This window comes from Alternaria conjuncta (assembly GCF_024043145.1).
Source record: "Alternaria conjuncta strain BMP 0040 chromosome Unknown scaffold_38, whole genome shotgun sequence".
Lineage (NCBI taxonomy): Eukaryota > Fungi > Ascomycota > Dothideomycetes > Pleosporales > Pleosporaceae > Alternaria > Alternaria conjuncta.
In genome coordinates, this window is record NW_026250127.1 from 1 (window position 1) to 12,522 (window position 12,522).

The 12,522-nt window shown below is 53.2% G+C and overlaps 5 protein-coding genes across 5 annotated transcripts; 1 reads left to right on the plus strand and 4 right to left on the minus strand.

The window, feature by feature from the left end:
• Positions 1–84: 84 nt before the first annotated feature.
• Positions 85–1,650, minus strand: J4E85_011586 (uncharacterized protein; the record flags this gene model as incomplete). The annotated part of the gene is made up of 3 exons (XM_051475788.1): positions 85–923; positions 980–1,230; positions 1,513–1,650. Coding segments are annotated over 3 exons (1,228 nt in total), but the record flags the coding sequence as incomplete, so codon positions are not given.
• A 2,017-nt stretch (positions 1,651–3,667) lies between these two features.
• Positions 3,668–4,651, minus strand: J4E85_011587 (uncharacterized protein; the record flags this gene model as incomplete). Its single annotated transcript, XM_051475789.1, has 2 exons — positions 3,668–4,423; positions 4,469–4,651. The coding sequence occupies 2 exons, from the start codon at positions 4,649–4,651 to the stop codon at positions 3,668–3,670; spliced, it is 939 nt and encodes a 312-aa protein (XP_051320360.1).
• Positions 4,652–7,507: 2,856 nt separating this feature from the next.
• Positions 7,508–9,300, plus strand: J4E85_011588 (uncharacterized protein; the record flags this gene model as incomplete). The annotated part of the gene is made up of 3 exons (XM_051475790.1): positions 7,508–7,603; positions 7,658–8,043; positions 8,091–9,300. 3 exons carry the CDS (start codon positions 7,508–7,510, stop codon positions 9,298–9,300), a joined length of 1,692 nt encoding a protein of 563 aa, XP_051320361.1.
• Positions 9,301–9,419: 119 nt separating this feature from the next.
• Positions 9,420–10,775, minus strand: J4E85_011589 (uncharacterized protein; the record flags this gene model as incomplete). The annotated part of the gene is made up of 1 exon (XM_051475791.1): positions 9,420–10,775. One exon carries the CDS (start codon positions 10,773–10,775, stop codon positions 9,420–9,422), a length of 1,356 nt encoding a protein of 451 aa, XP_051320362.1.
• Positions 10,776–11,822: 1,047 nt separating this feature from the next.
• J4E85_011590 (uncharacterized protein) lies at positions 11,823–12,491 on the minus strand (the record flags this gene model as incomplete). Its single annotated transcript, XM_051475792.1, has 1 exon — positions 11,823–12,491. The coding sequence occupies one exon, from the start codon at positions 12,489–12,491 to the stop codon at positions 11,823–11,825; it is 669 nt and encodes a 222-aa protein (XP_051320363.1).
• Between the last annotated feature and the right edge of the window lie 31 nt (positions 12,492–12,522).

Genomic DNA, 12,522 nt, shown 5'->3' on the forward strand with positions numbered 1-12,522 from the left:
CCCCCCCCCCCCCCCCCCCCCCCCCCCCCCCCCCCCCCCCCCCCCCCCCCCCCCCCCCCCCCCCCCGCGCCTGGTGAGATGTACCCTTCATGTATACGCCGTGCACCATGCCGACTGCCCATTTGGTGAGTATGCCGGAGTTGTTATATACGTCTTCGTCCCAGAGTGCGGCGATGTTGGGGTGGGTTTCGATGATTTGGTCGGCGGGTATGCCCATGTTCATGAGTGTTGTTGCTTGTTCGTAGATACCAGGGAATGCGCGTTTTAATGACCCGGGGTCAGGTATTGTGTTGATGGGTAGCATGGACCATGTGGGTAGGAACAGGTTGGTGATTTGCGTCTCTTGAATGTCGCCCGGATAGTGGTTACTTCGGATGCTACTGGAGAATGGCATGTTGCCGAAGAGGTTGCGGAGGTTGAGATTTGGGTGTATCCTGATGGTGTTCACGATGGGTTGTCGACCAGTGAGATGCGTAGGGTATGCCGAGCGTATCGTGTTTTGTCTGTGTGGTGAGGGCCGTTGGCTCCGAGATGGTTTCGATGATGGTGCGGCGTTCCCGACTCCGTCGAAGCTCGTTCCTTGCTGCAAAAGTCGTGGGTCAATCTGGCTTTCCTGAAGCCTATCTTCCTCTTCACTCTCTTCCCCAGCCTCGTCCCTTGTTAGGAGATAGTCCTCTCGATCAAACAGCGGAACTAGGAAGGGATGCTCGTTCGCTCCATCTGCCGTTGCTGCTTGTTTTCCCTTACCCGACGCAAACGTTGATGAAGGTGCTGAAGGTGACCAGCCTCTGTTCTGGCTGGTGGGTGATGCCATGGAGATATTGGAGCCTTTTCGAAACTGTGAGGCGCTTTTACTCGTGTCAAATGCCGATTCGTGGCTCATACCGCTTCCAGAGGTGTCCGTGGACTCCTGAGCCAGTAAGCTGAACCAGAGTTATAAACTTGTTGTAGCCAGAGGAAGCTGTCGAGTGATGCATACCTGGGGGGTTGGCCGGATACCGCCGGGGATACTGTCATTGGGAGGGTCTTTGCGACCTCTTCAGGTGCTTCACCGAGCCTTAATCGAGCGAGGACAGCGGCGGCCTGGTCGTCGGTCCCGGAGCGTAGCGAGGTAACAATGCGCTTCAGGTCATCCAGCTCGCCAGTCATGCTGTCTCTCTTCATAATCTTCATCCGCTCGGCTCGCGAGACACCTTCGGCGACGTCGTATTGACATGATAGGTCGTTCTCCTTGCATCGATTGCATCGGGGTCTGGTGCCGTCACACTGCGAATAAGCAATCAGCACAGTCCGCGGGGCCAATGAAAGCTGCAAAAGGCCTACGTACAGGTAGTGTCACATGATGTGAGTACCTATAGAAGAGCGCAAATCAGGGATGCATGGGCCTTGAGTACTTGGAAGTATCCTTCAGTGCCTCGCAGGGCTGTAGCATGGCATAGTGCCTGATAGCTGAGCGAAATACCTTGGGATGGTCCAGGGCATTGCTATTGCGTGTAACTCGGTCCTACGTACCTTGGCCTTCCCATTTCGGCACTGCACGCACGCCACGGCAACAGCCTGTCGCTTCTTCCGCCGGTCTGAGGCTGCGCGTCGCTGCCCCGGCTCATCTGAGGCTGGTGCAATGCTTTGCCATCGCTCCGAGTGATCCATACCGTGAATGTCGATGTAGTGGGCGAGATCCCCGGTGCTCAGAAATGCCAAAGTCGCTTGTGGAGCCGGTGGAGCCTAGGCAACGTCGGATGCGTGAGCGTGTTCAGCAGGCCGTGTTGTTGGGCTCGCCTCGCGCTCTGGAGTTGCGCTTCGCCAACCTGTACACATCTGCAGCGGTTCGCCACTTCCTGTTGCACAGATAAACCGGTCGGGGACGCCACGGGTTCCTCGCCTTGGAATATTAGAACAGATCGCATTTGCGACCAAGATCGAATTTGATCGAAAGCTCGGTACAAAAGGCCGACAGCAAGCTTCGTCCGGGAATGCTCTCCTGACCAATGAGACGCTATGGCGCACCATCTCACGTGCTGTAGAGATCGGTCCAGAATAAGGCATCGGAATCTGTTACTATGAAAAAGAGGCGAAGGAGAAAAGTGCATGAGGGTGGAAACCGAGGCTACGTTCCAGACGGATAGATTGGCTAGCTTCGGCGGCACACGTGCGGCGGTTCGGGTCCAGATGTATTTGCTCGCTAGCATTCAACGGGGTTCCAGGCTCCCTAACCCTTCGAGAGCCTCAAACGACCGTCTGAGGTGTGGGTGAAGACTGGTCATGATTGGACGGCGTGTAGTAACAGGTGTGGTGGAGTGGAGGTGGCGGTGCGTGTCGTGCTGACTGCTAGGCTGGTCCATTGCAGCCGAGAAATATCTCGCATCGAAGTGTGACGTCGTGCCATCCACAGCGTCTCCCGAACAACCTTCTCTTGACCTTAGTAGGCATACCATGCATATACGCCAACGGGCGCGGCAGTCAGGTCGGTAGAGCAGCGTCGCCACCGGTCCTGCCTGGTGGGCTCTCCATGTCGCCGACCGTACATTGAGAAGAAAGGCAAAATCGCAATGCGCCTCGGAAGAGCTGGCGGACGAGGTTCAAATACAACATGCGTGATTGACGTCACTGGGCAGACTGAACTCCAGGATTGCTTTGAGGTGCCACGATGGCAAATCCGGAGCCTAGACCACATCGCGTTGCAAAAAATGTCCGACGGATGCTACTGGCTACATGCATCGGCAAGTTGGGTGGAATCGACATGCGTTGGTTGTCGTGGTATTGCACGAAGATCGCAACACCATCAACGGGAACGGGTGCCTGTAGCACTGCGACATTCGTGCGTCCTCTTTTGCTTGCTATGTAAGGTCCGGAGTTTCAGGCCGAACCGCCTCATTTTTTCGAGTCCGCAGTCAGCACTCGGAATATAGAACGACTGATATGGTATGTGCACGGCTTTGCTAACTATATGTCGACAAACTTTACCTCTTTCAACTGCCGTTGCATTGGAGAATCATATCTGATGAGAGCAAAATCCGAAAACTTCAACACGTGATTCTCGTAACGAGTTGCCCCAGCCACGGCTTCAAAAACGGAAAAGTGTGAGAATGCGAGCCACGATCTGTACTGCCAGTCTTGCCGATTCGCCAACGGAGTGCACATGCCGAAACACCTTCACGAAAAGGGTACGAGCCAGACCTCCTAGGGCCATGGAATTCGCAAATCGCATACCCACACCAAGATAGCCTCATCTTGGATCCACCTCGGTTCGCCCTCCGCCGAAATCTCGGCCTCCGGCGCCGCCCGCCAATCTGTCGCCAGCGACAGCTGCATATGAAGTCTAGGTACTATTTAGCTGTGCCTCAACATCAACTAGGGAGCATGCTTCCTGGTCAGGATGGGCAGGGTCCATCTGCGGGGTCTAGGCAGTGAACTTCGTAACGAACTTCGTACGCGAGAATAAGTGTTCAAAAATGTGGATACACGACGAGGTGATATGTAAGATGAATTGCGATACTAGCAACGGGCGAGTACGCCTCAGAAGCTCCTGGACTCCTTGCTCGACATATAAAATCCCCCGGTATATCCGTCACTCTATGTCTCCGTGTCTAAGGTCCTCAACTGACAAAAGAAAGCGCTATGCCATGGCACATTGAAGGCAAACCCGTAATCCAGACACTCAGGGTTTCTAAACCTGACCCAATACCATATCGTTATCTGATGATGTGGTGTCCATACTCTTGCCCCGACTCGCCCTGTTCTTGCCAATCGTGTTACCAAGCGCTGGGAAGCAGTACCCAGGATGGAATACGGTAAGCACCAACACACTCATGACGATCATGGCACCTTCCAAGATGATAAAGTCCGTCTCATCGCGCATGAGCTCGCTGCCCCAGCCATCGGTGAGTTCCGGAATACGGTAGATGCATCGAATGTAGATACCCAAGAAGCCGACTATGATGGCGAAGATGAAGCATCGGAACGATGTCTTGCGGAAGAGCGTCATTGCTCCAGAAGAGAGTTGATCGCGGCGGTGGTAGGTGCGGATGGTGTACTCGACGAGAAGGGCGCCGAAGATGGACAGAACAACGACCTGGAGGACGACACCGGCCACCATGAGATTTGTTCCGAGATCCTGCAAATCCGAGCCGCTATCTGCTGTAGCAGCAATGCCACCACCGGCACCCTGGAGAACGAGCGAGAAGATGTCGCCGGTAATGAAGATGCGCGTGTACCACACTGGCGACAAGCGTGACCACGATTGTCCGAAGTTAATGACGATGTGCTTGAGCGTGACGTATATTCCAGCCGAAACGAAGGCGGGGGAGATAATCAAGCAGCAGATCTGCATCTGGAAGCCGGTCTCGTCGTAAGGGTTGTTGTACAAGAGGATGCGTCCGATGTATCCGACAAGCTCGCCCAAGCAGCCTAGACAGAGAGCAATCTATCGGGTGTTAGATGCGTCCTGCCGAGTCGAGGAATAACTTACCATGTAGGTCCACGTCTTGTATCGAATACCCAGCCCCAGGTTGATGACCAGGCAGAGGCCGAAGAACGCCGCGAAGAAAGCATTGGCTTCGATACTGGGGTAGTAGCCGTATAGTGTACCCTCTACGGGACATTCAGGGCCAACTTCGACGCACCACTGAGGGACAGCTACTTGTTCGGGCATCGTCAAGGGTTCTTGGAAGCTGGAGGGTCGTTGCGATAGGGGTGGAATACTCCGAAAGCGATCGAGATAAGTGATCTCTGGAGAAGATGGAGGTAGATGCGGTGGTTTGTGATGATGACCTGTTAAACGACGGGTGATCCCTTACCTTATAGCCAACAGTCGGAGATACAGGTGAGATGGTGTTTCGCACCATGCACCGAATCCATACATGGCGCAAGTATAGCCCCAGCCTGAGGCAGTGCGGGCTACGCGTATCTCAACGACCCGTTTGCTAGTCCTAGAATAGCCAAGGATGCGAAATCTGACAAGCACATGCAGGATGCCTTCTCTTGCAAGCCACGTTCTAAGTCATCATTGTTTCGCGGATTGCCCCAGGATAGGTTTAGTGGCATCGCTTCGGTAGCCAAGACTTCCGAAAGTGGGTATGATTGGGTGCGTCATGTACTGTGGGCTGAGCAGATGTTGGTGATGAACTTATTTCACCGGACGTGTTTGCGTATATACGCATCTTCATCCGCATCTCCACATCATCTACGTAGGTGATGTGATGGTGTGGACCAATCGAGTATCTTGGACACGGGCTCGCGCGACACGATAGCTGCGAAAGACAACACCGAGTATGCCAAGCATACAGCAAGTAATGCGCCAGTCGCTACAGCGCGAAAGACAGAGACTGCAGTAGTAGTGGTGTATATTCGACTGTTGTTCTGCCCAGCTTTGTGGACCTCAGAGGCATACCGCCAGCGCCATGCTGACGTTTTGACGCAATCTGCGGAGGAACTTTAGGCCACCGCACCGCAGAGACACGGTGAGTTGTCAAGCCTCCAAGGAGTCCGACGAATTATGAATCGATAAGGATTATTTTTTAGCGGTATCCAGTTGGTTCCTTGTGTTTTATAGGGCTTGGCACCTCATCGTTCCGGTTACTCGGTCTTCGGTCGATGGACGGTTCCTCCTCGTTTGCTCGTTCACAACCAACAAGCTTTGCACAGCCATGATACATGCGCTTGAGTAGTCGTCCTCTTACGCGCGATGAACTGTGAGCCCCATCGTCTCTACCCTTTTATGCACAGTAGCATCCAGAAGGGACAAGCGTGGGAATTCATGCTGGAGCAGCGCCGTGCTTGCCGTCACCGTCAGCTACCACGAGGGAAGTAAAGGGCAATTCAGAAACCATGGCGCACGCGAAACTGAAATTGAACAGCCAGCTCTGGACAATGTATCGGACGAATCGTGATGCGCTCGATGAGGGTGTTGCGATGGACCGTGGACGCGGCCTCAGCGATGGAACACGAGAAGCCGCCCGGCGCTTCGGCATCCGCATCTCCGACAATCTGGAGCGGCCGTGCGTACATAGGTCTCGCATCCCAGCTCTTTTTTGCAGCGCTCGCTCACCGTCGCGCGACACCGAAAGATCGCGATTGACACTTACGCGCACGAATGGATCGAAGGTCCCAGCATCTCAACAAAGAAGCCACGGAAAAGTGCCGGTCCTGATTCAGCGTCGATGCTGCGCGAACAGCGTCCTCCGGCGAGTCGAAGTCAACGTGCTGCCTGCATCATCAATTCCATCCGCACAAGGTCAAGCTATTTGGAGACGACTTCGGGATGGGCGGTTCATCGCGCGATCACGTCACATGTCACGATGCTTGCCTCCGCTGCATGCGAGTAACAGTCGCATCAATGGAAGGTAAAAGGTGAAAGGGATGCGACCCCTGAAGGGGATTACTGTTTAACAACTACCCTCCAATTAATAAATTGCAGGCGCAAGATTGGCATACGCTAGAGAATGCGCAAGATGAATCTGCATGCCTGGCTTTCCACCTACTGTTGTTTTCAAGGCTCTAACGGCAGTACATGGAGTGCAGCAATTGCTGGCAGGATTGCACAGCTTTAGTTCCGGATATAAGACGTCTGGTACCACGACCACGGGATGAGCGGCACAAGCTGGACGTCGCAGCATGCACTCTTTACAATGGCACCTGGTGCCTGTCAGAATCTCCAATGTCAACACCGAGCAGCCCGAGCATTCGTCAGTCTCGATCACACTTACGCACATAATAGCAGACTGTGAAAAAGATATTGTCTTGCTAGAGCGAACAAGAGCACACGTCGCATACTAAACACTGCAATTTTACCTTCGCGTGGCGTCTGCATGGGACATGCTGTACCACATCGGCTCTCCCACACATGTCCGACTGTCGGTACATGGTATACCAAAGTTTCCGAGTGATCACCATCGTTTTTGCCTCAACCGCACCACGCTAACCTGTTCCTAGTCTAGGCAAGCCATCATAGAAGCATTGAGATGCACGCCACTTGTGTCTTCCATTCTTTTCCAGCCCAGCACGCGAGACAGCGTTTCGGACGGGGTTCCAATTGGCATCTGTCGCTCCTTGCATGTGCATGTGGGTTTTCTTGATCGTGCGAACACCCCATGTGAGCCAATAGCTGGCCTCGGTATCGTCAAGCTTTATACCTCCACAATGATCAAAACGATCAAACCATTCCCGCGTTGCAGCCCGCTACTCGCATGGAGACGGTCGGACCCTTGTTGCATCTGTGCAACATGGTTCTTTTGCGCGTATCGGGTGCTGGCACGCAGACGTATTCTACCCCTTCTGGAAGGGCGGTCTGTTCAAAGCCGTTGATCTTGGCCCATCGTGCAAGGGTTGAGAGCTTCGAAATATTGAATACGCGTTCATATCTGATCGGAGCGATTAGAGCATAGTCGAACGGGCCAACAACGTCAGTCATTTCCATGAAAAGCATACATTCATACTTAAACTCTCGAGAGCGCTGCTTCTTCAGCCAGATATTCACTCTTTATATTTCATTCGTTACTTGTTGAGCAACATGTTGGGTCTATCTCAGGCACTCTTGTTGGCGGTGTACGCTGGAGTAGCTTGCGCAAAGACTGTCACTTATGACTTCGAGGTTGGCTACGTGACTGTGAGTACTCTACCCTACCTGTTGACACCAAATGACAACGCTAACGCACTGTAGGCTGCACCTGATGGCTTCGAGAGACAGGTTATTGGCATCAATGGAGAATGGCCGATTCCTACCATAGAATGCGATGAAGGTGATACTGTTCAGGTGACGGTTCACAACAGCCTTCCGGATCAAACCACCGCTCTCCATTTCCACGGCATATGGCAAAAGGGAACGCAAAACTACGACGGCCCCAGTGGAGTTACTCAGTGCCCCATTCAGCCTGGAAGCTCTTTCACCTACACCTTTATCGCGAACCCTGCTGGCACGCATTGGTACCATGCGCACGAGAAAGGTCAATATCCCGATGGTCTGCGTGGCAAGATGATTGTGCACGACAGAGCTTGGGAGGCGAGCTTGAACATCGATAAGCAGGTGTACCTTTCAATGTCGGACTGGTAAGTGAACTCAGCCTTTTCCACACGCGCAAACTCACAATGAATAGGTACCACCGCCCCATGCCCGAGATGATCGAGGCTTACATGAGCCCTGACAACACCAACGCCAACTTCGACTCGCCCGACTCTTTCCTCTTCAACGATCAGGCCAAGCCTTTTGACCTCAAGATCGCTAAGAACAAGAGGTACCTTCTTCGTATTGTCAACACCGCCGCTGTCGCATGCGCTCGCTTCCACATCGCAAACTACACGCTGAGCGTAGTTGAGATTGACGGTGTCCAAACGCAGCCCCAGGAGGCCGAGACCATCATCATTTGCGCCGGCCAGAGCTACGGTGTAATTGTGCAAGGAAAGAAAGACCCCAAAGGATCCTCCAACTGGATTGCGCAGATGATGACAGACATGTTGACCAACGGCGCCCCCTCAGCAGAGGAACGAACGGTAATTGGAGAAGTAGTTTACGACGACATCTTCGGCGAGATCGACGACATCATCGACAGCATCTCCGATGAAATCGACGGCATCTTTCTCGAGCCCCAATGGACGCCGCCCCCACAAACCATCCTCAACGACTTCACCATGAAGCCGCTTGATGGCCAGAGACTCATGGGCCCCGTCGACAACCACATCGAGTTCACCACCAACCAGACCTACTTCGAGGGCGTCGGTACCCGTACTCCTCTCAACGCCCAGCCATGGGTTCCACCTCAAGTGCCTACTCTTTACACCGCTTTGACAACCGGCAGCATGGATCCCGCCACCTACGGCCCCGGCATCAACCCCTGGGTCATCAAGTCCGGCGAAATCGTCCAGATCGTCATGCACAACCCGCATATGTACCCCCACCCCATGCATCTCCACGGCCACGTCTTCCAAGTCGTCGCCACGGGTCTCGGAGTCTGGAACGGCGATGAGAGCTCGCTGCCCCGCGTGCCCCTCAAGCGCGATGGTTTTGTCGTACCAGCTTTCGGCTACGCAGTCATCCGCTTCAAGGCTGATAACCCCGGTGTGTGGTTCTTCCATTGCCACATCGATTTCCATCTCGTTGGCGGTATGGCTGCTACGATCATCGAGTCGCCAAATCTCCTCAAGGGCTCCGTTCCTGCTGCTGGTGTTGCGCTCTGCGACGCGGGTAAGAGGAAGTCGAGCGGTAACTGCGCTGGAGAGAAGGGCGAGATCTCCGCGGCAGACGCGAGCACCAAGTGCAATAACGTGTACAATACCCGCGTTCGTGGTGCGCTGATCGAGCAGAATTAGTCTTTTCGCACTTTGCATCTTTTCCTCTTCTCTGTAGAACATTGAATACTGTACATGTCTTCATCTATTTTTAATTAGACTGTATCTTATCATGCAACTATTTTTCTTCCTACTATACTTCAATGAGAATTTCCACAGCTACATCCGCTCTTTGCTGCGACCCTCTTCTTCCAACTCCATGTCATTGCCGGGTCGGCAACCATTTTCTGCATCACCGCGGTATCCTTGTCGTTCCAGCCTTTGTCTAGCATGCTCATCTCTACACTCAACCGTGCATACCGCACCGCCTCCCACTTCATCCCAAAACTACTACATGTCTCCGCGGCATGCTGATACGCCGTTGCGAGACTAGCATCGAGACGCTCTTGCTGGTACAAGCTGATGAGAAGCTCTGCCGTTGCTGGTGTGGCGGCAGAAGATTCCGTCCAGTCACTGAGAACGTCCTGCTGGATAGCCGCAATCTGTTCCAGCCTCGAATCCGATTCTGTCACCAAAGAAGCATGGGCAGTGCATGTGGAGCAAGAACACTTGAAGCCCCAGTTCTTTTCCAGCCCGCGCATGCGCCGTGCGCGCGGTAGCTCGTTGTTGATGTATGTTATTGTGATTTCCTCGCCGGGGTAGATGGGTCGGATGGCGTGGACGTAGTGCGTCAGCGTCTTTTCATCGAAGAAATACGCGGCATTTGGTCGGCAGTCGTGGTTCAGCATGGCGATTTCAGGGAAAAGCGCGGATTGCGCAATGCCATCGATGGCGACTTCGAAGTTATTAGTCGTGATGCGATCATCTATCGCGTCGGCGTCGGGCGTGTGGCCCATGAGCTCCCAGAACAAAGACTGTGTTGACTTTGGAAGCGTGTCAATACCGCGATGCAGCAGCGCAAGGCGCTCGGATTCGGGTAGGTCGTATAGATCGGGGTCTGTGATGAGGATAGGCGTAGAAGCGAAAATCTCGTCGCCTCGCTGAAGGGTCTTGTTGGCGACCAGGCCTCTTCCTTTTCCAGGAAATTCATGCTGGTAGAATGGTGGGTTCTCGTAACGGTTGATGCGCTCGAGCGTTTCTGGGCGCTTGAATGCGTCGTGTTGCAGCATGGCGTAGGCGAAGGTACGTGCGGTGACGATGAAGATGCCTCTCCCCGATGCGAAGTCTTGTTTGCTGAAGACGCAGTAGGGCTCTGCGACTTTTTCGTTGGTGAAACATTCTGGCCAGAATGTCCAGGGGAAGTTTTCTGTTTGGGAAGCTAACGTGCGGGCGTCTTCTAGGGAGTTTGTGTGATGCGAGGGGTCGGTGGTGTTGGACTGGAATGCTACTGATGCTGGCGAGTTGCCGTATGCTAACGGTAGGCATTTGCCGTTGTCGAGCAGGTGATTTGATGGGCATGCGTCTTGTATGAGAGGCTGTTGCGCAACAAAGCCGAGTTTCTCGTTCGATAGTGCGAGCGCGCTTCCCAGCAAGCTCAGGCTAATAGCTGACTTCATGATGATAGGCTGTGGTTTGTAAGTGGTTTCGGTATTCAGATGAGGATACGAGAGCAAAAGAACAGTATGGGTTGCAGTTTCGTTTTGTATAAGGATGTCTTGAGCTTTTGGGTAGAAGCTTGAAACGCAACCTGATCGTGAAGCCGGAGATGAAACGATTGCGCAAAACAAGCCGCACCCAGACGCGTCGGAACTACCTTTGGGGGTTACTACATGGGCGCTGTAACATACTGGGTATGAGGCTTCAGCCTCCGTCCAAACATAGCTACGCGTTGGGGATGGAATATCAGCTTGGCTGGCGAATACTCTCTAGGTAATCATGGGTGCCGCGACGCTCAAACCACGCAGCCGGAATGGTCTTCGTGGGGCTCATGCTGCTCATGTTGGGAGCCACTAGAGTGCCCAAGATACGTTTCTGCGACATTGCTTGCTTGCGACAGATGTTGCAAGGATATCGGATTACGAGTGCGCGGGGAACGGCGGGAGGATGCACGTAAGTGAAGACGTGACGCGTTTCGAGAGTGAAACCCCAGCGCGATCAGGCCTCGGCAAAACCTGCCCGCTAACCTTTGTCAGAGCTAGCGCGAACCTCGACACTTGAATCTCTGTCGGGAAGCAGCCATGTCAACACAGGTCCATCATTCTAAATGCAGACGGCGTCGAGCTGCGCCGTTAGATTGCGAAATTCATATACTTTGAGTGAAACTTATAGGCCGAGCGCGACGAAGTTCGATTAGCCTCACTACATTCATGCCAGCAAAGCTTTTCGGTGGCGTGTGCGGATAAGAGTACATATTTAGGTACGTAGGTACCTGAAGCTGCAAGGCCCTTAGAACACAGCCATCTATGAGAGATAACATATTAGCATAGTATAGAAGAACAATCATTGCGTACATGAATAATCTCGAAAAGCAATCCCAGAACCTGCCCAGACTTCTCTACCCACCCGAGCAAACATCTAGACCACCTCTTTGGGAAAGCGCTCTTCGCAACAATTGCCCGACCCTGTGGGCTGACTCTCATGAGCTATACAGTACACACAACTATTCAAACGCCATGCGTGCGATACTGTAACCACATCGAGCAATACCCAAGAGACTTCTGCTTATCAAGAGACTCACAAATCATCTCGATCATTGTTTCCTGAGTGGCATCCGGCTCAAACACGACCCTCCTATTCCAGTCTGGTCCCACTATGACCTTGTATCCCGCATCTCTTAGATTGGCGAAGAGTGGGAACAAGTACTCTATGTCCCGCGCATAATCCACCGCGGTGCCGTAAGGCACGCCTGGCCAATCAAAGTCCATGCGATCGGGACCACCTAGAGCGAACCTAATGGTTGTAGTCTCATGAAGCTGGAACAGAGGATCAGCTTTTGCCAAATCGAAGGGCTCTTCGACGTTTTCTTGATTGACATCAACAGGTACCCAGATTTCGACGTTTCGGATCAGGCCGAATGGGTTAGCCTGTAAGACAGCACTCCATCTGAACCGAGAGAGGCAAGAACTGATCGTGCTGGGATCTGTGGTCCAGAAGGTCGTCTCTTTGTACCATGCTTCAGCTAGCTCGTTCTTGATAACAGTATCGGCAGCGAAGAATTTGAAGTCTATCAGTTGCCTGGAAGAGTTTTGGAAATGAGTAGTGGGACATGCGTGCTCCAAATGCTTCGCATCAAGCTGGATGCATGAATTTTCGAAGACGTAGCCGTATATCATGTCGCGAAGTTCCCTGGGTAGGCCGCTGCGA